Source organism: Rhinatrema bivittatum, chromosome 1 (genome assembly GCF_901001135.1).
Source record: "Rhinatrema bivittatum chromosome 1, aRhiBiv1.1, whole genome shotgun sequence".
NCBI classification, from domain to species: Eukaryota; Metazoa; Chordata; class Amphibia; order Gymnophiona; family Rhinatrematidae; genus Rhinatrema; species Rhinatrema bivittatum.
Window position 1 is genome coordinate 145,066,544 of NC_042615.1, and position 25,976 is coordinate 145,092,519.

General features: G+C 43.8%; 1 protein-coding gene across 2 annotated transcripts in view; it reads right to left on the bottom strand.

Annotated features, from left to right (window-relative positions):
• Positions 1 to 25,976, bottom strand: part of SLAIN2 (SLAIN motif family member 2) — a 123,803-nt gene that overhangs the window by 92,101 nt on the left and 5,726 nt on the right. For both annotated transcript variants that reach the window (XM_029588078.1, XM_029588089.1), the window contains exon 2: positions 11,767 to 11,915. In XM_029588078.1, coding sequence (XP_029443938.1) covers positions 11,767 to 11,915 — 149 coding nt within the window. The remainder of the gene's footprint in view (positions 1 to 11,766; positions 11,916 to 25,976) is intronic.

Sequence of the window (25,976 nt, forward strand, 5' to 3'; positions counted from 1 at the left end):
TGCATTTCTGTCGTCTAGCTTATGTTTACTCTATCGGCGGTCAATCAACAGCTAAGTGCTGCTGAAGGGCTGGAAAGCACAATTGTTCCAACCCGAGAGCATAGCAACCAAACTCTGCCCCAACTATATACCTTTAAATCCTGCTTGCCATAATTAAGCAGTGTGGGGGAGGGAGCCAATCAATATTGTGTTTAGCCCCCATCGTAATTCTTGAAAAAAGCTGGCTCCTCTGAATCCTAGCACTGTATGAATGCAGGGGCTTGCTAGCACCATATGGCTCACATCCGACACTGTGCTAATGGCCATGTGCTCAAAGGATCAGGAACAGAGAAAGCTCAAAAGATGGGGGTGGAAGGAAGAGAGAGGCAAGGGATACAAGTAAAGTTGACGAGGAAGCAGACAGCAATAGTGAGAAAAGCATACATCAGGGAGTCTGCGAGGAAAAAGGCACCGGCTGAGAAGCAAGATTCTCTCGTCATCCATCTCTTAAGGCCAAATGAAGTCCCATCTTTTGGGGTATCCCTCCTGCAGCAGGTAGCCAATCTGCCTTCACTACAAAGGCTGCCCACCTGGCTTGAGTGCCTCACCTCAGCACGGGGCGAGCCCTAATGCAGGTTTTTTCATGTAGACTACAATTTCTCCTTTTTTTTCCCCCCATTAATCCTTCACAGTCGCAATAATGACCATGGGCCAGATATTTATTGCTCACTTGGTGTGGATGAGAAACAATGAACCGGGAATCCCACAAACACACTGGTAAGAATGTCAGCCAAACACAGAAAATTCATGCAGAAGCTATGAAACAGTTTTTCAATGGAAATAATGATCTTTTACCCCAAGGGAATTACAGCACGATGTATCCCAACCAACAATTTCCATGTATAGTCATTATCCCTGGCTCATTCTGCACTGATCTGATGAAGGGGTGTACCTCTTAAAAGCTTGCCACAAACTTAGTAAGTTAGTCTAAGAAACAAGATATCTGCAACTCCTTTGTTGCCCTGCATTTTTATCTTTTTTTTTTTAATTTGACCCAGCAGTTTCTTCTTGCTTCTCTGTTTTCAGCTCAGGAATCAGGGCTGGGATTAGCACCATGAGCCTTCATTCATAACTACCCGTGGATTCGTCCCCCTATTTTCTATTCCTCCCACCCCGCAGAACATTCTTAGTCTGCTTACTGCCAGGGTTTCAGGTCACACGCCAGGCCTCCTTCTGGAACCTTGCAAATCACAGGCCCTGAATGCAGATGCTGGGTATCATCTTTAAACAATGACCAGGAACTGCCTTGATGTAATGAGGGATACTAAAAGTGGTCTGTCAGCCCTGAACACTTATATGAACAAATGAAACAGGAACAGAAGAAATCTCTCTGAAAACATGAACGTGAAATATCTAGAAAAAGGTGCGGCACTGCCAGCTGAAAGTGCATCTGGCTTGACCCAGACACTCTCCCCTGAGGCAGGGCTTTGTCATGGGCAGCTAGCTATGTAAGCCCTTCATGACTGGAAAAGTCTAGTCTTGGAAATATTCTTTTTCTGAGGAGTTTTGAATTGAATGCTGCTCTTTTTAAGCATATTTTGGATCATTTTAAAATTTTCAAAAAAGATTTGTTTTCTTAGAACTAAAAAGTTATGGGTTAGGAGGTGATTTCTTTGGTGGACTGCAAACTGGTTAACAGACAGGAAACAAGAGTAGGATTAAATGGTCAGTTTTCTCAGTGGAGAAAGTTAAACGGTGGACTCCCCTTGTGGCTATTATTTGGTTGTATATCGCCGATTCGAATCAGAGATCTTGGCTCACGTTTGCTCCTGGCGAAGGCTTGTATTGTAGGTAAAAGAATCATCCTCTCCAAATGGAGGGCAACAGATGACCCGTCTTACTGGGCCTGACGGAACGGTTTCCATTCGATGATGATCATGGAGAACATGACGGCTCGGCAATCCCCTATCGCAAGACGGCGAATTCTCTCAGTGTGGCACCTGTACAACCAATCACTTCCACATCGCACTCGGAGTTTGCTTCTAAATGCCTGAACGAGCAACACCTGGATTCCTTTAGTGCACTGTGAGCAATGTGGACTATACAGACTTAATGCCGATTAGACTTCTTGCTGACGTTGTTTCCGAAGACTTTAGGGGGGCAGGGGGGTTGGGGAGGGAGGGGTTTGTCGTTTGTTGCCCTGATTGTATTGTATGCCAGGGGTGGGCTCAGAAACAAACCCACCTCAGGCTTGTTATTTGTTCTTTGATTGAAAACAATAAAAACCGTTAAACCTTAAACGGTGGAGTGTCTCAGGGATCTGTACTTGGACCCGTGCTTTTCAATATATTTATAAATGATTTGGAAAGGGATAAGACGAGTGAGGTGATCAAATTTGCAAATGAAGAGCTTTCCTTTGTTTCCCCTTAATTTCATATCAGTACTTTGTGTTTTCTCACAGTCCTTTGAGGCTATCACATGCGTTTCTGTTCAACCTCTGTGTCCATAAATAGGTTACAAACCACAGAGAGCTCCTAGGAATACTAATTGACTCTTCCTTCGATGTAATTCCTACTGCTAACTATATATTGAATGAACGGCTCAAATGGAGAAATTACTTACCTGATAAATTTCGTTTTCCTTAGTGTAGACAGATGGACTCAGGACCAATGGGTATAGAGTACTCCTGATAGCTGTTGGAGACGGATCAGATTTCAATCTGACGTCAGCCCTAGTACATATACCCCTGCAGGAAGTGCAGCTCTTCAGTATTCTCCTCGAAAAGCATTGTGGATATATGTATGACTGAATAATTTGAATAACTTGATTAACTTTATAACTTGGTTAACTTAATTAATTTGAACCGGTTGAATTGGTTATAGCTGGAGACTGCCAGTGTCCTCAACCGAGAAACGTCGACACCCGGTAGGATGGGTGTCCTAGCTGGAGGAAAGCATGGCTTACCCGGGAATCACTCGCTCCCGGGGATGTCCCCTGAGAATTCCATGAGTAACGGCAGCCGTGGGTGGGATGCTGAGTCCATCTGTCTACACTAAGGAAAACAAAATTATCAGGTAAGTAATTTCTCCATTTCCTAGCATGTAGCAAATTGACTCAGAACCAATGGGATGTATAAAAGCTACTCCCGAACCGGGTGGGAGGCTGCCCGTGACCCACTTAGTACTGCCCTTGCAAATGCTGTATCCTCCCGAGCCTGAACATCCAGGCGGGTAAAACCTGGAGAAGGTGTGGATGGAGGACCATGTCGCCACCCTGCAGATCTTGGCGGGTGACAGCATCTTGGTTTCCGCCCAGGACACTGCCTGGGCTCTAGTAGAATAGGCCTTGACTTGTAAAGGCGGTGGCTTACCTGCTTCTACGTAGGCTGCCTTGATGACTTTTTTGATCCAGCGGGCTATGGTTGCTCGCGAGGCTGCTTCCCCCCGCTTTGAAGGATGAATAGATGGTCCGTCTTTCGTACGGATTCCGACCTTTCTAGGTATCGGACTAGGAGTCTGCAGACGTTGAGATGGCGTAGACTTTGAGCCTCTTCTGAATACTTATGCTTATCTGGCGATGATAGCGAGATGGTTTGGTTGAGATGGAAGTGAGACACCATTTTGGGGAGGAACGACGGAACTGTGTGTAACTGGATGGTTCCCGGGGTGAGTCTGAGGAACGGCTTTCGGCAGGACAGTGCTTGTAGCTTGGATATACAACAGGCCGAACAGACTGCCAGCAGGAAGGCTGTCTTCAATGTTAATAGTCAAAGAGGCAGGCCGCGGAGAGGTCTGAAGGAGGTTCCTGCTAGGAAATCTAGGACCAGGTTGAGGTTCCAAATAGGCACCGGCCACTTTAGGGGTGGTCGGATCTGCTTGACTCCTTTCAGAAAGCGGGAGACATCCGGGTGAGAGGCTATGCTGCCACTCTCGCTCTTGGTTCCGTAGCATGACAATATGGCCACCTGTACCTTGATGGAGTTGAGAGACAATCCCTTCTGTAGTTCGTTCTGCAGGAATTCCAAAATCGCAGGAATTTTGACTGAGTGGTATGTCGTCGCGGTCCTCGCACCAGGCTTCGAATACTCTCCAAATCCTTATGTGTGTTAGGGATATGGAGAACTTGCGTGCTCGGAGTAGGGTGTCAATTACTGCCCCCGAGTATCCGCTCTTCCTCAGACGAGTCTTCTCAACGGCCAGACCATAAGAGAATCGAGCTGGATCCTCATGGAGGATCGGTCCCTGTTAGGGAGCCCCCTTCCGTGACCTGCTCTGTCAGCAGTCTTCGCATGTTTGCGTACCATGGTCTTCTTGGCCAGTCCGGGGCCACTAGAAGTACTGGTCCACTGTGGTGTTCTATCTTGTAGATGATTGCGCCCAATAGGGGACACGGCGGAAAGGCATATAACAGAGTCTCCTGTGGCCAGGTCTGTACCAGGGTATCGATTCCCTGGGACTGGGGTTCCCGCCTGTGGCTGAAGAAACTGGGCACTTGGGCGTTGGACTGGTTTGCCAGAAGGTCCATGGTTGGTGTTCCCCAACGGTTTACTATCAATTGGAATACTGTGGTCGACAGCCTCCATTCTCCTGGGTCTAGACTTTCTCTGCTGAGGTAATCCGCAGCGACGTTGCCTTTCCTGGCGATGTGGATGGCCGAGATCTCAAGATTCGCTTCCTCACATGACATTAGGGGGTCCATATCCAGAGACACCTGTTGGCTTCTGGTTCCTCCCTGATGTAGGCCACTGTTGTGGCATTGTCCGGCATTACTCTGACCGCTTTGTCTCGGAGTCTGTGACCGAACCGTAGACAGGCTAGTCTGACTCTAGGCGATTGATGTACCATCCCGACTCTTCTTTGTTCCATTGCCCTTGGGCAGTTAGCTCCTGGCAGTGTGCTCCCCATCCTCGTAGGCTGGCATCCGTGGTGAGCAGGATCCAGGTTGGTGAGGATAGTCTCGTTCCCTGGCTCAGATGGCCTTCTTGTAGCCACCATCGTAGTTGGGCCCGAACTCTGTCCAGAAGCTGAAGACATACGGTGTAGTTCTGGGACAGTAGATTCCATTGTGATAGAAGTGAGCGTTGTAGGGGTCTCATGTGAGCTTGTGCCCATGGCACTACTTCCAGTGTGGATGCCATGAGGCAGAGGACTTATAGGTAATCCCATGCTGTGGGGCGACATTCGCTCAACAAGGTTCGTAACTGGGTTATCAGTTTTGCTCTCTTTGTTGGTGTCAGGATGACCTTGTCTTGTTTGGTGTCGAACCGGACTCCCAAGGTTTCTAGAGATTGGGAGGGCTGCAGGCAGCTCTTGTTTGTGTTGACTACCCACCCGAGGCTCTCCAGTAGAGTTTTGACTCTGTTGGTTGCCTGGTTGCTTTCCTCTGGGGATTTCGCCCTGATCAGCCAATCGTCTAGATAAGGGTGCACGCGGATTCCTTCCTTCCTCAGTGTTGCTGCCACCACCACTATGATCTTGCTGAACATCCGGGGTGCAGTGGCTAACCCGAATGGTAGTACCCGGAACTGGTAGTGACGGTCCAGGATCGAGAAGCGTAGAAAACGCTGATGCTCTTGATGGATCTGAATGTGTAGGTAGGCTTCAGACAGATCCAGGGATGTAAGGAACTCTCCTGGTTGTATCGCCCTTATTACAGAGTGTAGGGTTTCCATGCGGAAGCGAGGAATCTTCAGGTGACGGTTGACCGCCTTGATGTCCAAGATGGGCCTGAACGTTCCTTCTTTCTTGGGGACGATAAAATAGATGGAATAATGTCCAGTATTTATTTGTTGTAGAGGCACCGGTGTTATAACCTCTAAGGCTAGCAATCTGGTCAGTGTAGCTTCCACTGCCATTCTCTTGAAAGGGTCGTGGCAGGGGGATTCCACAAACTTGTCCAGAGGGAGGTGGCGGAAATCCAGGTAATATCCCTCTCGAATGATGGATAGGACCCACTTGTCCGAAGTTATCTCGACCCATCTTTGGTAGAATAGGGCAAGTCTGCCCCCTATGGCTTCTTCCTTTGGACAGGTCAGCTGGGGCCTGGGCCCGAGCTGGCTCCCCTTTTGTTGTGCTTGTTCCGAAAAGACTGGCTTGGCCTGTGGGGCGGGCCGCTTGATATGTGCTTCTATATGGGTTGAAACGCTGTGATCCTCTGCCCCTGGAGGTTCGGGAGAAGGATCACTGGTTTCTCTTATTCCTGTCCTCTGGTAGCTGCAGCAGTGGGGACTCGCCCCATTTGTTGGCTAGTTTCTCTAGTTCGCTTCCGAACAGGAGTGTTCCCTTGAAAGGCATCCTTGTGAGTCTCTTTTTGGAGCATATGTCGACCAACCAGTTTTGGAGCCAGAGTTGTCTTCTGGCTGCCACGGCGGATGACATTCTGCTAGCTGCGGTGCGCACCAGATCAGAAGCGGCGTCCGCGAGGAATGATACTGCTGGTTCCAGGGCCTCCCCAGGAGTGTTGTTCCTGGTCTGTGATAAGCAAGCGCTTGTCACCACGGCACAGCAGGCTGCAATCTGTAAAGACATAGCGGAAATGTCAAAGGACTGTTTGAGGATAGATTCCAGATGTCTGTCTTGAGCATCCTTGAGGGCTGCTCCTCCCTCCACCGGGATAGTAGTGCGCTTTGAGACCGCACAGACAATGGCATCCACTTTCGGACATGCCAGGAGATCTTTGGCGGCTGGGTCCAGAGGGTACATGGCTGCCAGAACCCGCCCCCCCTTTGAACGTAGTTTCCGGGGCATCCCTAGTTGCTGGATGGCTTGTAATAGTGGGAAATGGCGGGTGGTCTGACGGAGTCCCTCTAGTAGGTGGTTCGTCTTAGGTTCCCCCGAGGCACTTGTGCCCGGGATAGCAAGTTCTTTTAAGATGTGTGTGACCAGGTCTGGAAGCTCGTCCTTGGGAAGAAGCATCTCATGGTTCAGTGGGGCCCTGTCCCCGGAGGGTGTACCCCTTCCTTCAGGGGTTCTGAATCCTCATCCGAGTTGACCGTGTCCCCGAAGATGGGGCTTCTGGGTGGTGGGATCACTTCCCTGGGCACTTCCCTGGGTTCCAGCCTCTCGGCGTACTGCTCAAGAGGCTGGAACCCAGTACCGGCTGGGTAGGGCCATGAGTTGGATCCCCTAGAGCCTCTTCGCACTGTATACACAGGGCCGTGGCCTCCTCATGCTGTGCAGCTCTAATGCGGCATGCTGGGCAAAGGCCCTGAGCCTTGAGTTTCTTTTCTGGTGGTGCCATGGCTTGTGCGCATAAAATACAGTTGTGCGCTCCGTGCGAAGTTGTGCGCGCTCAGGGAGATGTGTGCGCTGTTGTGCGCACAGATCGAAGTTATGCGCCCGTCACAGTAAGCATGTGGCTATGCGCGTCGCTTGTGCGCACTGTACTTGGGCGCGCGACGTTGTGCGCACAAGGTATTTGTGCGCACGGCTCGCCTCTGTGCGCACGGATCGGAACGGCGAACAGATCAAAATGGTGACGGCGACCACGTGGACAATATGGCGACCACCTCGGAGGGTCTGCCCTAGCAAGGCTAGACCCTCAGATGTGACCAGGGTCTAGCCCTGCTAGGGCAATCAACCCAGTAGCACTGGTGCCAGCTGGCGACCTGTGCGACTCCTCAAGCTTCGGAGACCGGAGACTTTTAAATAGATTTCTACCTTACCTTGTCTCGGCGCTTCGCGGTCTCGTTCCGGGTGGTCTCCGGCTGCGGGGGGAGAGGGAAAATACGTTCACCGCCGCGCTCGAAGTTGCACCCGCTGCCTCTCAGCCTCACCCGATGTCGGGGGCTAGGTTCCCGAGGCTTACCTCTGAGGGATCGCGGAAATCACCTCGGGAATTCTCAACTGGGGGAGGGACCCAATGGGTGTCACTGCAGGAGAGCGGGGCTCGTCTGTAGAGGTAAGATTTCTTCTTATTTTGGTTTTCTTTGGTAAAATGACTAACACTGCAAGCATGCATAGAGTCCCTAACTGCTATGGAGACAGAAAATACTGAAGAGCTGCACTTCCTGCAGGGGTATATGTACTAGGGCTGATGTCGGATTGAAATCTGATCCGTCTCCAACTGCTATCAGGAGTACACTATACCCATTGGTCCTGAGTCCATCTGCTACACACTAGGAAATGAAGGAATGACAAGTCTGGGAACCTTTGTCACGGCTACCACACACCATATTAAATGATACAAGTGTCTTTATATAATCAGTCACCCTAAGTCCACTCTTATCCAATGCTTTTTATTTTTTTATTATTTTTGTCTGAATGCAAATAAAATGCCCAATACTTATCTTGGCTTGATTTAACTCTTGGAAAAGTGAATCATGATTCATACAAAACCCATGCTTCTTCTGACGCAGATCTGCCTCTTGAAAGAATTTTCCTCAAAGATGGTTTTCCTCCATTATGGGCTCCAGTACTACTGGATCTATGTCACAACAAGCAAGGGCTTCGTATGAATCGTGATTCACTTTTCCAAGAGTTAAATCAAGCCAAGTTAAGTACTGGGCATTTTATTTGCATTCAAACAAAATTTATATTTAAAAAAAAGAAAAAAAAAAAAGTATTGGACAAGAATGGTCTTAGGATGACCGATGATTATATAAAGGCACTCGTATCACGTTGGATGGCGTGTGGTAGCCTTGGATGAAGTTCCCCAGAATTATTTTTGAATTATAAGGGTCATTTAACCCAGGTGGATAATTTCTTTAGGTCATTACACAGTCATTACACAGTGGCATACACAGTTTGCACAGTGACAGACAGACAAGACACAAAACATTAGAGCAAATCTATACTCCTGCACCCATCACCAAACTTTTCTGGAATTTTCCTAGCCCAGGCTGGCCACACAAGCACCTGCCAGAGCAGAGAACCAAACCCTGTGTATGCGCAGCCCATAAGAGGTCCTTTTATTGTTTCAACATTTGGGCTTTATTTATAGCACCATAACTAAATCATTTCCAGCAGCAGGGTTGGTTTTGTCATATTAAAAATCAAATTGGAAAAGTTTTCCATACTTAGCATTCACCAAATGCCAGTGTATAAAGACAAGATCACATGAATAAGATTCGCAACATGCTCAAGAAGAAAGAGAACAGAACAGAAAACTGTAGCACCTTCCACCTCCAGGCTTACAATCTAAAAGGACCTCACACCGGGAAGCCTTAGTGCGAGAGAAGGCTCTGCTGCGGTGCCACGCCACCTGACCGAATGTTTGTCAAGTAGCGTAGTCCTATTTATAACCCTCCCCCCCCCCCAACAGGCAACTGCTAGGCAGGACAACAGTAAAATCCTGCATGGATGGGCGGAGCCTCTAGGGTCCTCCTAAACAGTGTGCCCATGCGCTGCTTCTCCACTGCATTCTTACTGCTTGACACCCGACGACTGCCTGCTACTTATCGCTCCAGTTAGGCACGGGCCATCCATTGCTCCTACCATGTGACAGGGGCCGACCAATATATTGGGCTTATATACACTGTGTTTGCCCGAAAATAAGCCCTAGCTTGAGTTTTCAAGATTTTTGGAGTGAGCTTGAAATATATATATATGAAATGCAAACAAAAAAATAATATTCATAAAAGGGATAAAAGTCCCAAAATTAAGAATCCAAAGTGGCAAAAAAAAAAAAGCAGGTACTTATGAGAAATCCAGCTAGTGCTGATACATTAAGACAAAAGAAAAACACTAATCATATAGTCTGGGAATGCACAGGTTTAGCATTTTAGAGGTAATAGCTGAAGTACATGAGATCACGAACACTAGTCTGAGCTACTCCAGAGACAAAACTGTTAACATGCCAAACAGGACAGTTCAATTTCTGTAACGCTTCCCCGCGAGGATCGTTCAGTATCTATCCCTGCTTCCGTTCTGCCTGAAATCACAGGAGGCACGGGCAGGCACCAACCTGCTGACTGTTACCAAAAGCTATTCAGCATCACCAAATATTCAGCCGCCATTACTTTAACATCCTCGTTAATACTAAATATCAACTGGAAGGCTCTTTTGAAGGGTATATACCTCACCAACCATTTCTTATCCAATTAACTACCAGTCAACCCAAAGGCTTTTGATGTGAAAAACAAAGTCTCCAACCGAAATGAAGTCCTATAGTTTTTCATACAAATATAAAGGTGGAAACTAACAGACAGATCCATATATTTATCTGTGGTGAACTTCTAGAAGTCCTGGCTGTGACACAAGAAGAGAAGATGTCACTGCAAGAAGGACCACACTAACATTTAAGAGCCTTTGGAATAGTGAACTGCGTTAAACAGGCAACCTCACCAGACTGTTAGAACACAAAGTCACTTTGAACAAATCATTAAAGATGACAACTTATCCCTGCTCTAAGGGCAGAAGGCAAGTGCAGAAAAACGGTCACATTACAAACTGATTGAAATTCCATTGTCTTAAGAGGCCACTTGAGAACCAATGCTGACACTCCTTCAGTTTCCCAGGAACGGCCCAGTTAGATCATCCTGCTGGTCTTGGCGGAGGATCATGTAACAAACAGAACTGAACAGCTTAGAAACAAAAGATAAGTGATTTGGCTGCTGGAAAAACTGCTTTATTTTAACTGTGAAAGATTTGTGGGCCCCACAAGCATTCAGAAGAAACAACACTCCCTGCTTATAGTACTAAACTGCAGAAAAGCTAGGAGCGATGCAAACCGTAATAAGAAAGAGCCAGGATCTCTGAAGGAGAGGAAGACTGTAAAGCTGAGCAGGAGATATGGATGGGCACAATGGATGGACCTTATGCTCTTATCTGTCCTCATGTTCTTTGTTTCTATGTATAAAAGTAGCAGAGGCACTGGGTGGAGCAATAAAGAAATATCTATTTGAACATTCAGACTGTGTGCTGTCGCTGCTTGTCAACCAAACTCAAAATACATGTCATTCAGAATAAAACACCGCTTCTGCTCCCCAGCTTTTCCTGCTGCATTCACCACCCTTGGGAGGAGGGAGTCTCCGCGGACTATCACACAGTAGCAAGACCTAGTGACCAGACTTGGGAGTCCATGGTGGCTGGATCCTAGGAGTAGCAGTAGTTTGTGGCTGCCAGCCAAGGACCATCCCTGTGATGGCTGGGTTGAATTAGAAGAGGGCTATAAATATAGAAGCAAACCCCCAGGTAGTTGTGAATGAAGGCTCATGGGGCCACAGCTCAGTACAGGCTGGCTCGGCCTGAGCTGGGAGCCCAAAATAGCAGGAAGAAAACAAATCCCAAGCCCTCCGAAAAGGGACGAATCACTAATATGGATGAACATGAGAATTCTTGAAAATTGTAAAAAGGTGTGTTCTTAAGACGACTCCTTACCCAATCCCTGAATTTTCAGGATCTTATCACAACCCACAATTCCTATCCTCTAAGCCAGACACATGGAGAAATTCCTGGACTAGAGACAGGTTTCATGGTGGAAGCCATCCCTGTAAATACAAAGCATTTCCCTTCCCCTTGTGACATGCACATCAATAGTCGTAATTGGACTTTCCTCCCAAAAAGACTGGCATCAGATCCCTGGAGTGTTAAGTGAAGGAATGATGTGAAACATTTTTGTATAGATGCTTTAAAGCTTTCTTAAGTTTTGGGTTCAGCTGTAAAACTTCATTTAAAATCAGCTACAAATCCAAGCGATGACAGAGTCTCCCACCAGCATGAGAAAATGTTAAGCCGCACTTGAAGTGATGAGAACTTCCAATGATCTGAATAAGAGTATTAAAAGTATGGTGGCTCCAAAGAAAGATACATATCAATAAGTAATGTATGTGCTAAGGCATTCACCCACCTGACATTGTCTGCTCAAGCCTGTGGATCAAAGACTTTTTAGCGGATTCCATTTCAGGACTTGGGTAATCCAGCACCTGCCTGCACCAAACTAGTGGGCTAATGGATTTCTGCAATGGGCTCAACCTTTTCTTTGGTGATGAATATAACCTGAAAAAACAAAACAAAACAAAACAAAAATATGACATGACCAAGGCATAAGGGATCGTCCATCGTTTAGAAATGTAACTACTCCACTAAATGTGCCCATATCTTCTGAACCCCGTCACTGCCACACGTCTGTACGAAGAGTTCCATCTCAACCCATACCAAAAGGTAAGATGGAGCAAGGCTGGAGACCAGGGGAGAAGTCGTTTATAGAACAGGGCCAGAAAGGGCACTGCATGCCCCCTTGAGCCGTTCCTGAAAGTAGATCACATCAACACACCTCTCTTCCAGAATCCTTCTACTGATGGCGCCTGCTTGCCAGCAAGGTACATACACTAGCACTATCATACACGCCAGAAAATGATGAGCAAATTTCTGACTCCCATAAACCCCCTTTACTAATCTCACACAGGCCAATACAGTAAAAACGCAGGAGAGCGGGCGAATGCCTGCTCTCCCGGCGCGGATACAGTATGGAAATTAGTCCCGGAGGTAAAAACAGGTAAAAGGAGGCGCTAGGGACACTAGCTCGTCCCTAGCGCCTCCTTTTGGACGGGAGCGGCGACTGTCAGCTGGTTTGACAGCCGACGCTCAATTTTGCTGGCGTGCCGACTTCAAATTTTTTTTTTTGTACTTTGGTAACTTTCAGGACCTCCGACTTAATATCGCCATGATATTAAGTCGGAGGGTGCACAGAAAAGCAGTTTTTACTGCTTTTCTGTGCACTTTCCCGGTGCCCGAAGAAATTAGCGCCTACCTTTGGTTAGGTGCTAATTTCTGAAAGTAAAATGTGCGCCTTGGCTGCACATTTTCCTTTCTGAATCGCGCGGGAATACCTAATAGGGCCATCAACATGCATTTGCATGTTGCGGGCGCTATTAGGTTCGGGGGTTTGGACGCGCTTTTTCGGCCCCTTACTGAATAAGGGGTAACACTAGCCCATCGAAAACGCGCGTCCAATTGAGGGTTAACAGTGCACTCCGGAGCACACTGTACTGTATCGACCCGACTGTGAGTAAACCCCAGCAGTTCCTAGGTATGCCCCAGATGCTCCTTACCTCTGCTTTCCCCTCCCCTTTGTCTTGTTTTCTCTCCCCATCCTTTTAGCGCTCCTTCATGCTAGGAAAGATTAAAAGGATGATTATGCCTGAGGGTGAAGGGAGAGAGTTTGGGGAGCGGGAAGGAAAGAAAGTGATATTAGGAGAGAGGAAAGAGAAGGTGATGTCAGAAGGTTAGAGGGAGAGAGAAGAGAAGAGAAGGTGATGACGCCATATGGATGGAGGGAGAAGGAAAGTGGTGGTGGTGATGCCAGAAAAGTGGAGGGATAGGGAGGGTGATGATGCCAGGGTAAAGGAAAAGAAGGTGATGAAACCAGGGGATGTGGAGGGAAAGGAAGAAGGTGATGGTACCAAGGGGTGGAGAAAAGGGAAGATAAAGTGATGTTAATGCTGGGGGGTGAGGGTAGAAGGAAAGGGAGGATAATAATACCAAGAGGGTTGAGAGAGAGGGAAAGTGATGATACCAGAAGTGGGGAAGAGGGAAGAGAAGTTGATGATGGTCATTGTGTGCCACGATGAAGTGAAACCTGTGCCAGGTGTGCCACAACACAAAAAAGGTTGGGAATCACTGACCTATCTAGTCTGCCCAATTATTTCAACGATTCGATACCTGTGAACATCAAATCAACTCTGTCTCTCTACAGAAACCCCAGTTTAATCTGAAAATGAATGCAACTTGATTAGCAGAACTCTGTCCAAGACATTTTATTAAATACTACAGCTCACTCCAGAGGCACCACAAGACATCCAAGTCATAATTCATCACAAACACAGGGAAGTAATGTGACAAGCTCAAAAAGCAGGAAAAGGAAGCATATTTTAAATACTAGGCAACTGAAAGAAAGGAACAAAATTAAACTTTTGATCGAGAAAAACTGATACACCATAACTTACAAAAGAAACACGAGCACAACATTCACACTAAACTAGCATATATGACTAATATTTGAAGTTCAACTACATAGCAGCACTCTAGCTAGATTCTAAAACGTCATCTGCTCTGTATCCTTTTTTAGTCTTATTGCGAAGTCTCCTTTGATTTTTTTCTCATAGTAAATTCTATTTCTTGTCATTTTCTTTTTTTTGTATTAAAAGGAGATCTATTTCACAGTGCACAGCTTTAAAAATCTCTCCTTACTCAAGCCCATGCATTAAGAGTTTGGGCTGCATTCATGTGTACCAGTCCAATACCTGCACAGAGCTGTCATAGATCATTACTGCAGCCCTCCAATACATGAGCTTGGGAGTGAGCAAGGAAAAACTTTCAAAAAAGGTTATACACTCAATTCTTCTTAAAAAAAAAACAAAAAAAAAAAACAAACTTAGAATACAAAAGGGATTCATTCTTTGCTAGCGATGACTTGTCCACGGTTGGCCAAGCAATAAGTATGAGATCAAGCTGGAATCCCAAGCTCTGCTCCTTGGGATGGCCAGGAATGTTGTGGAGGCAGCATTCACAGCTTCTTGGCCATCACACAACCGCAGCCTAGTGGCCGGATTCGGGATGCATGCCATAGCCTGTGGCATTGGCCAAAGACTGGTGCTGTGATGGCTGCACGAGGTGGGAGGGGATTAACCCTGGTTAGTTATGAAGGTTTATGGCACTGCAATGCCAGTCAAGGCTGCTTCCAACTGAGGGAGAAGTCAAGAGAACGAAACGTTTTGGCCAAAAGACATTCATTGGCCAACACAATAATTAGGCAAGGATGATGTACGAGCTTTCAAGATTACATACATCCCTTTTTCAATCATAAAGAAGGAACCTGTCTGGTCTGCACAGTTTTTGTACATGGTCATCTTCGGAGAATTCTTAGATTAATTCAGTAGAAGAAATATCTGCAAAGAATTACGTTTTCTTCACATCCGACAGACCTAATAGTCTGCAGTACTACAAAAACACAAATGAAGAATTTAATTGAGTTTGAGATAGCTATCTACTGAATTAGCCAAACATTTTTACTTAAGCTGATAATTTAAAGATTTACTTTTTTAAAATGTTGCAGCTGGCAATATCTTGGTATTGGTCAATATATATATATATATATATATATATATATATATATATATATATATATATATATAAATCAAACACACCCCCTTTGGAGTGAAATACAAGCACTATTCATATAAATAAATCAATTTCTTTATTGAATTCCTAAACATATATCAAGAAGTGAACAATCCTCTTCAATTAGAGTTTACATAAAACAAACATATAATAAACATTCATATTGATTTATCATCAAAGTGCATCAATAATTATAACACTACAATCAGCCTTCATTCACTCTCAAACATACCCATCACATACATTCATTAACAAGCATAAATAATCTATAAAACCACAAACACTCTAAAACAATCTCCAAATCACAGAATTCACTGTATATATTATGTGGTATTCATTTACACCACTAAAACATTCATCATATCATAGAACCTGCATATAATCTAATACTCCGAACCTGCTACTATAGTCCCTTATTTTGATCCTTATTAATCCCAATCCTTTCTATGAGATCATGTAAACTCTAATTGAAGAGGATTGTTCACTTTTTGATATATGTTTGGGAATTCAATAAAGAAATTGATTTATTTATATGAATAGTGCTTGTATTTCACTCCAAAGGGGGGGGTGTTTGATTTATGTTTAACATTAAACACGTGTTAGGGAAAGTGCAATATTGCCTATCATTTCTCTCTCTCTCTCTATATATATATATATATGAAAAACAGAAAAAGTCATGAAAAGTAAAACGAACATCTTTTTGTGATACCACCTTTACTTAGGAATTAGCCCTCGCAGTGCTACCTTTAGCTTCCCACAACTACAGTCTGACAGCAAGAGCTGAAGGTGGCAGCATCCACTAGAAGCTAAGGGCCAATACCTGGCAGTAGAGCTCAACACCACTGCGACTAGAGGTAATTCCCAATTTTCAGCTTCATGCACCCAAAAGAGGACTTATTTTTAGGATAAACTGAAAATGTTAATTAACCAGACATCTATGAAAAACCCCAAGTCTCTTGTCCTGTAGGTTTGTCTTATTAGATTGTAAGCTCTACTGAGAAGGAACTGTCTTTTTTTGTGTGTTTGTACAGCACTCTGTCATGTAGCGCTATAAAAATGTTAAGTAGTAGTAGTACTACTACATCTATCCAAATGTATGCAAATATAGCTCATGAATATTCTTTGAGGATATTCTGAAACCCAGATCTGCATGGTAAGGATAGAGTAGGGAGAAGAGTTGGGTCTGAGGCTGAGAAAGGAGGAGCACGACCAAATTTGAGAACTACGGGACGATAGTGCTAGAATATGAAGTATTATCATTTGTGCTGCAATTCATTTAGAACATAGTTTCTGTTGCGAGTGTCAGCAGACTCCTATTGTTGAAGGACATTCAATAAATTTCAATGTTGGAATATTTAGGCTACTGCCCAATCCGCCATATTTTCACTGAAAGCTCATGCTCCAGAGATTTCAAAGGGAAATAGTTTAAGGGAACATTCCTTCTATTAACAAATGGATTTAGGGTAGTGATTCTCAACCTGTCATCCACAAGGCCATCACAGGCCACCTGTAGGAAAGAGAATAAGCTCAACTCTTCGTGTAGTCCCAACTCTATGTGGACTGGGAGATCAATGGAGGAGGGAAGAATAGAGAAAGACTGTTGGGGACAGGCTGGGGAGAAGAGGCAAGGCTGGGAGTGATGGGTTCGGGAGGAGAGAGTTTAAGACTGGGCGGATGCAAGAACTTTCGGAAATTTGATAAAGGGCTGCAATCTCAAAAACCTTGGGAACTCCTGATTTAGGGAAGAAATAGAAAAAACAGACAATGCTAAACATACATTTTCATAGTGATCATGTTCCATCATGGGCTGGTATACAGTTTCAAAAAATATCCAATTAAAGGATTATTATAGAACAAACACCAGAAGAATGGCAAGAATACTCTGGAAAAATTCCAGGAAACATTAAAAAAAAAAAAAAAAAAAAAAATCATCACAGAATCCATGACAGCAGTGACAAATACATGGCCCCAAACTCTGCTTGTAAGCATTGACTAGATTAGGGATGGCCAACTCTGGTCCTCAAGAGCCAAAAACAGACCTGGTTTTTGGGACAGCCACAATGAATATGCAAATTTGCATGTACTGCCTTCATTGTATGCAGAGCTCTCTCATGCATAGTTATTATGGCTATCCTGACAATCAGGTTTGTTTGTGGCTCGAGGACCGGAGTTGCCACCCTGGATTAGACCCTAAGTGCCATAGAGCAGGCACTGTATGTACAGCGCTGTGGACACCTTATAGTACTATATAAATGTGTAGTAGTAGCAGCAGCAGCAGCAGTAGTAGTAGTAGTCTGAAGCTCAAGAAACAAATATAACTGCTCAATTCCTTTCACATAAAGAAAAGAGGGGGTGAAACTGTAAAATTAATCTGAATAGGCATTAATTATGTAAGGCAATCTGTCTTCCTGGCACACTCAGGAGGAAGAGCTTATCTTGAGAGACATGTACAGCAAAGCCTGAGCAGCTGACAGATCCTGTCTCAACACAGCACAGCAATGTCCTGGTGTGACCAGAATAATAGCTTTAATTTCATCCCTTGAATAGGAAAAACCACAGAATCAGCAATAAAGCCAAGGCTGGTGATCAAATCACAAGCACTTGTGCAAAGTGGAAGAAATCCAGCTACATAAGGCCATAAGTGGACACCAGGGCACAAGATTAAGCACTGCAAATAAGCGCATTCTGCATTTTACATAACCACAGCTAAACATAAGTGTGAGAGGTGAAAGGAGAATGTTTATTTCTCTGGGGACTATAATCATGCCTGGAGGCCGGAAGTAAAAGAACATAGCAAGCTAGACACATCAAGATGTGATGTTCGACTTCATGCATACTTCAAATGAAAGGGAGCGAGACTTTTTAGTAGTAAGGATATCCACTGGGACACTGAGTGTCTGTGGTTTGACTTGCCTTTGATAAAGAGTATCATGATGGGTCAAGCCCAAGTCCAGCATCTCATCTCTAACAATGGCCAGTCCGGGTCACACTTGGAAGTAACTGGCAGATCCCAACGGAGAGATGCATTCTCTGTCATTCATGACCAGCATTAAGAGGCTGCACTCCTCAAGTTATTAACTGAACTGTCTCCAGAAACTTCTCCCAACCTTATCTGACCTCAGCTAGCCTTGCCCATGACCCCAGCAACAACTTCCGCTCGAATTGTTGCTTGGGCTGAAAAAATACACTCGAATTTGTTTTCAAATCTGTTTTGCACTGTACTCTCTGCATGCCTATTACATTTCACAGGAAATCTCAGGAAGATTTTTCACACTGCATGGAGGATTTCCATTTTAATTTTATACAGCAGAATATAAATCAAATCAAATAAATAGTAGATTCTTAGACAAAGCACCTTCAGTGTCCCCTGATAACAAATCTTTCTGCAGACCCAAAACTCTCAAACTATGCAAGCTACACAGGAGTCAACTCTCAGGTACTCACAGATATTCCAGCTGTAATCTTACTTAAACCCGAACTCATACACGGACTCATTTGCAATTCTAATAATGGCAGAAATGAAAAGCCTAGCATAGTCTTGTAGCCAGGGTCACTGTTGCACCCTGGTATTGTTTTCCGCACACGAGAATCACCGAGTCTCCATTCTGCTTTCTGAAAGATAATTAATCAGGATCCTCAAATGTTTTGGTCTCATCATCCCCACGGACTTTCATCCTTTCTGGCTACAGTGACTTGAACCTTGTTTTGAAATTTCTTAGTTGCTCCGACATGGCCAGGAATTTCATCCTGTTCTGTGCTGATACTTTCTTTAGATTTGCGAGCATCTAGATTTTCTTTCCTTCCCACTGAAGGAATGCCCTTACTGTGACTTTTTTCAGGATTTCCAATAAGGACATAAATAGTGTTTGCAAAAGTATCTGTTAACCATTTCACTGTTAAGGTTCACAATCTACAAACAGTTTTTAAAACTATATTGGGTTTAAATTTCCTGAGGTATAAAATTCCAGTACGAAGTAAGGATTTAGGTTTTCACCAAATGAGCACAAAATTCCTGAACTGGAATGAAAGCCACCAACAGACTTACTGTGACCCAGCATTTCAAACTGCAAGATGTGTAAACCCAGAGCTCTGAGGGAAAGGAATGAGAACAGCTACGTGCATGTTCATTTATTCACTTCACTTCGAAAACAGGGGTCAATCTCCATGCAGCACTTTCTTTGGAAGTGAAATGAATAAATCAATATGAAAGTGGCTGTCCCCACGCTCAAGATACGAATCGCCATTGGTCACAGGTATGTTTTATTGCTGGTGTTGTGGGAAGGCACTCTCGTTCAGCCTCAAAGTCCTTCACAAAATGAATTTCCAGTAGCAACGGCAGAAAGGTCTCCAGACATTTCACTGATCATCTTCTATTCCTTCTGGTATACCCCAAATTCTCAGACTGCTTCTATGACATCTGTTACTGCATTTGCATCATCCCTTTTCAGTTCTGCAAGCATTCTGACTTTGTCTTGTAGCAGCGTCGCAGGATGCTGCAATAAGGAAGTACTTCTCTATTGCAAAATAAAGAATTTTGCCCTGTAAGAAGAGAAGCTACCTCCTTTGTAAATCTCTTTGGCTACACCACAATTCGTACCTTCAGGGATTGCAGCTCCTTCGTGACCAGGGTAAGGGAGATTTCAGTGTCTTTGCCAGTAACCTGTTACGTGTGGAGATGGGGGGTCCTGTTTGGACCTTCGTGTGATATAACTGCTTCCATTCTGCTTGGATTCACCGCTGGCCATGACAGCTCTTTCGGGATAAGTATTTGGATGAAGGCAATTCTGCTTGTAGGGAACTGATTTTTGGCTTCTTCAGAGCATGTCTCTTCTGGCAGCAAGCTCTCTAGTACCCCCTTCAGTTTTCATCCTCCTCTTTACTCTGAACTACAGAAAACACTTCAAAATATTTAGTATTTGAGTATAGAAAGTCTATCTGAAGAAGGAGGGGGGAGTGTGAATGAGTTAGATATTAGAAGAGCTCTGAAGAAAATAAAAAGCAATATTTCAGAGGTGAAACATGCTACTCTTTTTTACTTTAGGCCCAACATCTTCAAGTGAACTTGCTCTGAATTTAAGAGATTGTATTTATTTATTTATTTTTAAATTACAGAATTATGAATTGTGGAGGGAAAAATCTTGTCAAGTGAGCATGTGTGATGAGTTCTGAACTGTATCTAGATGATGAAGGATTTCCGTTCCAAAGGCAGACATAAATCCTTTCTGAATCCAGGGCTCAGTGCTGCTGGGTGGCGGCAAATTCTTGGCACAGGCCAAGCCCTGAACTAGGGAGAACATTATTAAAAGTCTCTCTCTTCTGGGCATCTACAGAACTGTATCAGTTTAGCAGGCTCTTACATCACTTACGTCAAACTCAACTACAAACCCAGCAGCAAAACTAAGTAATTAGCATAAGCAGCTTCACACCAAAAGAAATGTTATAATCCGGATTATGCAGCACCACTTATGGAAGAAAACAGAATCCTGACCATACACACAACAGGCAGGCCTCAGCCTTGGGAGATTAGGAGGCAAATGTGTGGCTAGTTAATATCACTTTAGGGCAAACCAGCAGCAGTGCAGGAAGAACATGTTTTTTTCTATATAAGAGACAGGTTGCTTTGAAACCACACTTAGGACAGGGAAGACTTGCTGTGTATGTTGCAGAGTACTGTTAAGAGTGCTTGGAACAATTATCACGAGATGTTCCATAATACATTTTACCATTTCCTTACCGGTCACAGACTTATTAGCTCAGAGCGGACACATGCTCTCTGATACGATCTAGCAATAGCGTGCAAATATCCATCAATGAATACAAGGGGACAATTTCTCACTTGCTAACCCAAGCCAAAACTGCCCCACCCCCTTAAAAAATGCAATCCTCCAAATATAGCTAGTAAATTAAAGTAGGTTTCCCTGGTTTAAAACTCATTTTGTCAGCTCAAATCTCTTAGACACAGAAATATGACGGCAGAAAAATATCATATGGTCCATCCAATTAATTTAGCATAATTCCCATCACTCTCTAAGAGATCTCTTGTATTCATCCCATGATTTCGTGAATTCAGATACTGTTTTCGTCTCTCCACTGGAAGGGTGATCCATACATTCACCAGTGATCTTGACTTCAGTGCCGGGAACTATAGTGGAAACTATTCTAAAGATCAAAATCACAGAGCATATAGAAAGACAGTTTAATGGAGCACAATCAACATGGATTTACCCAAGGGAAATCTTGCCTCACAAGTCTGCTTCATTTTTTTGATTGGGTTAATAAAAATGTGGATAAAGGTGAACCGGCAGATGTAGTGTATTTGGATTATTAGAAGACATTTGACAAAGTCCCTCTTGACAGGATTCTAAGAAAACAAAAATGTCATAGGATAAGAGGTGATGTCCTTTTGTGGATTACAAACTGGTTAAAAGACAGGAAACAGAGTAGGATTAAATGGGCAATTTTCTCAGTGGAAAAGGGTAAACAGTGGAGTGCCTCAGGGATCTGTATTTGGACCAGTAATTTTCAATATATTTATAAATGATCTGCAAAGGAATACGACGAGTGAGGATATCAAGTTTGCAGATAATATAAAATTATTCAGAATAGTTAAAGGATTGTGATAAATTGCAGGAGGACCTTGCGAGACTGGAAAATTGGGCATCCAAATGGCAGATGAAATGTAATAAACCCATGCAGAAGTTGCATGATATTAGGTTCCATATTAGGAGCTACCAACCAGGAAACAGATCTAGGCATCATAGTGGATAATACACTGAAATTGTCAGCTCAGTGTGCTGCAGCAGTCAAAAAAGAAAACAGAATATTAGAGAATATTAGGAATTATTAGGAAGAGAATGATGAATAAAATGGAAAATGTCATAATGCCTCTATCACTCCATGATGAGACCGCACCTTGAGTACTGTGTACAGTTCTGGTCTCTGCATCTCAAAAAAAAGATATAGTTACACTGGAGAAGGTACAGAGAAAATGATACATGAGGAAAGGCTAAAGAATTTAGGGCTGTTCAGCTTGGATAAGAGACGGCTGAGGGGGGGGGGGATGTGATAAAGGTCTTTACAATCATGAGAGGTCTAGAACAGGTAGATGTAAATTGGTTATTTACACTTTCAGATAATAGAAGGACAAGGGGGCACTCCATGAAGTTAGCAAGTAGCACATTTAAAACTAATCGGAAAAAAATTCTCTCTCACTCAACACACAATTAAGCTCTGGAATTTGTTGCCAGAGGATGTGATTAGTGCAGTTAGTGTAGCTGGGTTTTTAAAAAAAGTCCATTAACTGCTATTAATCAAGTTGACTTATTGAATGGCCTCTGCTACTACTGTCATCAGTAGCATGGGATCTACTTAGTGTCTGGGTACTTGCCAGGTTCTTGTAGCCTTGTTTGGCCACCGTAGGAAACAGGATGCTAGGCAATATGGATCCAGTATGGCAATTTCTTATGTTCTTAAATATTCCTTAAGATTAGGAGTAATCTACCCCCCCTTTCGCCCTCACCCCATGACCCCTCATTCTAGAGCTTCTTTTCTGTTGAAAGAGGCTCACCTCCTGTGCATGGAAACCTATCCTAGGATAGTGCAATTTTTGGAATTCAATGGATTGCAAGATCCAAGACAGCATAGTTTTACCAGAGAGCCGGTCACCCAATCAATTTCTTTGATTGGATAACCAGAGAAATGGATCAAGGGAGAATGCTAGATGTAGAATTCTTGGATTTCAGCAAGGCCCAAGACTTATAAATAAATTGTGCAGACTTGGTATGGATCCTAGAGTGACTGACTGGGTTAGGAACTGGCTGAGTGGAAGGTGATAGAGTGTAGTGGTAAATGAAGTTTAGTCTGAGGAAGGGGGCATTACTAGCGCTGTGTCTCAGGAATCAGTCCTTGGACCGGTTCTTTTCAACATTTTTGTGAGCGGCATCATGGAAGGATTGTTGGGAAAGGTTTGCCTTTTTTGCTGATGATACCAAAATCTGTAACAGGGTAGACAGCCAGAACGGTATGGAAAACATGAGGCGGGATCTAGCAAAACTTGAGGAATGGTTTACTATAGTCTTTGGCATAGAATTTGATTTTCTCACATAGGGCATGATGATGTGATGCCATTTTTCAGGACTAAAGCAATTTTCAACCTTGTCCACAATTAAAACAGTTAACTCAATTTTGCCAGATTCATCACGTGCAGGCCCATGGTTATTTCCCATAAACACAGAATATCAGCCTCCCAGCTCATACTAGTTTACTTAAATATAAAAGCCAGTAAAAGGAAAATGCTTATCCCCAACCTTACTGCACAGCTACTGCTGTCAGCATATAAAATGACAAAGGTCCGAATGAACAAGCAACCTAGTTCAGCAGTTCTGTACTCCCAGCATTGATGGAACATCGGGAACTCTGCTCTTAGAACGCTCACTGGAAAGCAGCGTGAAGCATTGCAGTTTTTGCTATGAACCCAATTAACCATACTGAACATGTAATAAGTTCTTAGCTACACCCATATTACTAAAACTGTAAGCCATGCCTACTTGAGCGCATAGTAAGTCTTGTTATGGCTTCGGATGCTAAGCAGAGAAAGCTACATATTATCCTAACACAACTAGAAGGCTGGAGAGCAGACTTAAGTGAATTCCAGCTCTCGTAGGAGCAGGGAAAATTCTGCAGAGCTGCAGTTTTCCCCAACATGAACAGCATGACATCTGCAGGGAAAAATGTAAAAACATGGCATTTAAGGCGGTTTTCTGCAGTGACGTACTTTTCAACTTGGTCAGAGTTCTTGCGGGGGCCCCAAACAGAAAGCCATTCAGAAACTGACCACTGCTGTCCAAAGAGCTGCAGCGTGAGTTACAAGAAAGCACACATTAACAAGACATGAGGACTGGATGCAAGTACACATTCATGAAGTCTGTGTTAAAATCACCAACACAAAATGATTCAAAATGAATGCCCTAAGGGAGTCTAAACTGACAGGTGAACATCCTTGAGTAAATAAGAATCGCAAAAGTCGGTAAATAGCCACCTGTTCTCTTTACCCGACTATCAGGCCAATTCAGAACAGTGCAATCCAGCGGAGCGCACTGTTAACCCACGATTGCGCGCGTTTGACGCGCTAGCTTTACCCCTTATTCAGTCGATGGCCCTATTAGGTATTCCCGCGCGATTTAGAAAGCAAAATGCGCAGCCAAGCCGCACATTTTACTTTCAGAAATTAGCGCCTACCCAAAGGTAGGCATTAATTTCTCCGGGCACCGGGAAAGTGCACAGAAAAGCAATATTAAGTTGGAGGTCCCGAAAGTTAAAAAAAGTTTTAAAAAAATTTGAAATCGGCCCACAGCTTGAAAACCGGACGCTCAATTTTGCTGGCATCCAATTTGCGAACCAGTGGCTGTCAGCGGGTTTGAGAATAGACGCCGGCAAAATTGAGCGTCGGCTGTCAAACCCACTGACAGCCGCTGCTCCTGTCCAAAAAGAGGTGCTAGGGACGCACTAGTGTCCCTAGCGCCTCTTTTTGTCGCGGGCCCTCATTTGAATACAGAATTGCGCGCACAGGAGAGCGAGCATTTGCCCGCTCTCCCACAACTTTTACTGTATCGGCCCATATGTGTCTTCAGAGTTATGATCTTGGGAGGCGCTTATGTTGCTCAATGAATGACATTCTGCTTCCGATCCCTACGTCTAGGAGGTTAGGCCTCTTGCACTATACCTGCACTTTGGAATTCACTTCCAAACGATGGGAGGAAAATAAAGGATTATTGTCTCTTTAGGAAACTATGCTAGTGTTTCCTCTTCACTTTCATTTTGTATTTATTTGTAGACATTTGATATTCCACCTTTTACCAAGAATGGACTGTAGGCAAACTACAATTACTAAAAAAAAAGGAGAAAATGCAACAGATATTTTACAGTGATGCTCACATTTACAGTTGGAAATTACAGCATGAAACTAAAATGATGCAAAAATGATTATTCTAGATGAAATGTATTCTGGAGCAGTTTTTCATATTTAAAAGGGATCCTAATTAGAGATATATTTGTATTAACTAAAAAAATTTTCCTCTCTTCCCTTGCCTATTCAGGGGTGGATTATATGCTCTGTCAGTGAAATCTGTGGTTTGGATATTTCTAGAAGTCTATTGCTCAGATACTTAAATTGGAATGTGTTTCTAGTTAGTTTAGATCTGTATTTTCATATTCATTTATTTGGTTAACATTTTCAGTGGATATATTAAAGAATTATATACAGTTTATTTTGTTTCCCTGGGTTTGTTATAGTTATTGTATTACTACAGTATTTGTAATATAGTATTGTAAGTGGCCTTGGATAATTTTGTAAGGCAACATAGAAAAACATAAATAAAAATCTCTGCACAGAGCTCAGTGCCATTAAGGATAAAGCAGAATGACAAGTGAGTGGGGCAGGATGGCTGCTGCAGAGAAGGTATGTACAACCCCAGTTCGTCTGTCTTAGATCTGAGCCAGCTTACCATCTGTGCTGGTTAAGAGGAATGGGAGATTCCAGATTCATCTGTCTGAATCTTCTCCGATCCTCCCCACCAGCCTGACAAATTTGTGATTTGGAGGGGGGGTGTTTGTTCAGTTGTCTACTCAGTGGCAACGTATGGGTTTCTTAGAGTCCCCTGTAAATTCTTGATGTTTCAAGAACTAGATGTATATTTTTGGAGAATCCGAGCATTTGAAGACTTTTCTTCAAAGTCAAGCTTCGGTTGTGATAAGCAGTTCCAATTCTTAGGTTGCTGTGTATGTATAAATATGCCACTCTCCTCAGTCATAAAGCAAATGCTACAATTGTCTTTTTCTTAAAGTTCAATTTTCTGTATACTTTTGCCTCCCTGCTATGGGCTAAGAGCCTTGTTAAATTTAATTTAACCTAAACTATGTGGTTATTGTGGTCAATAGTTG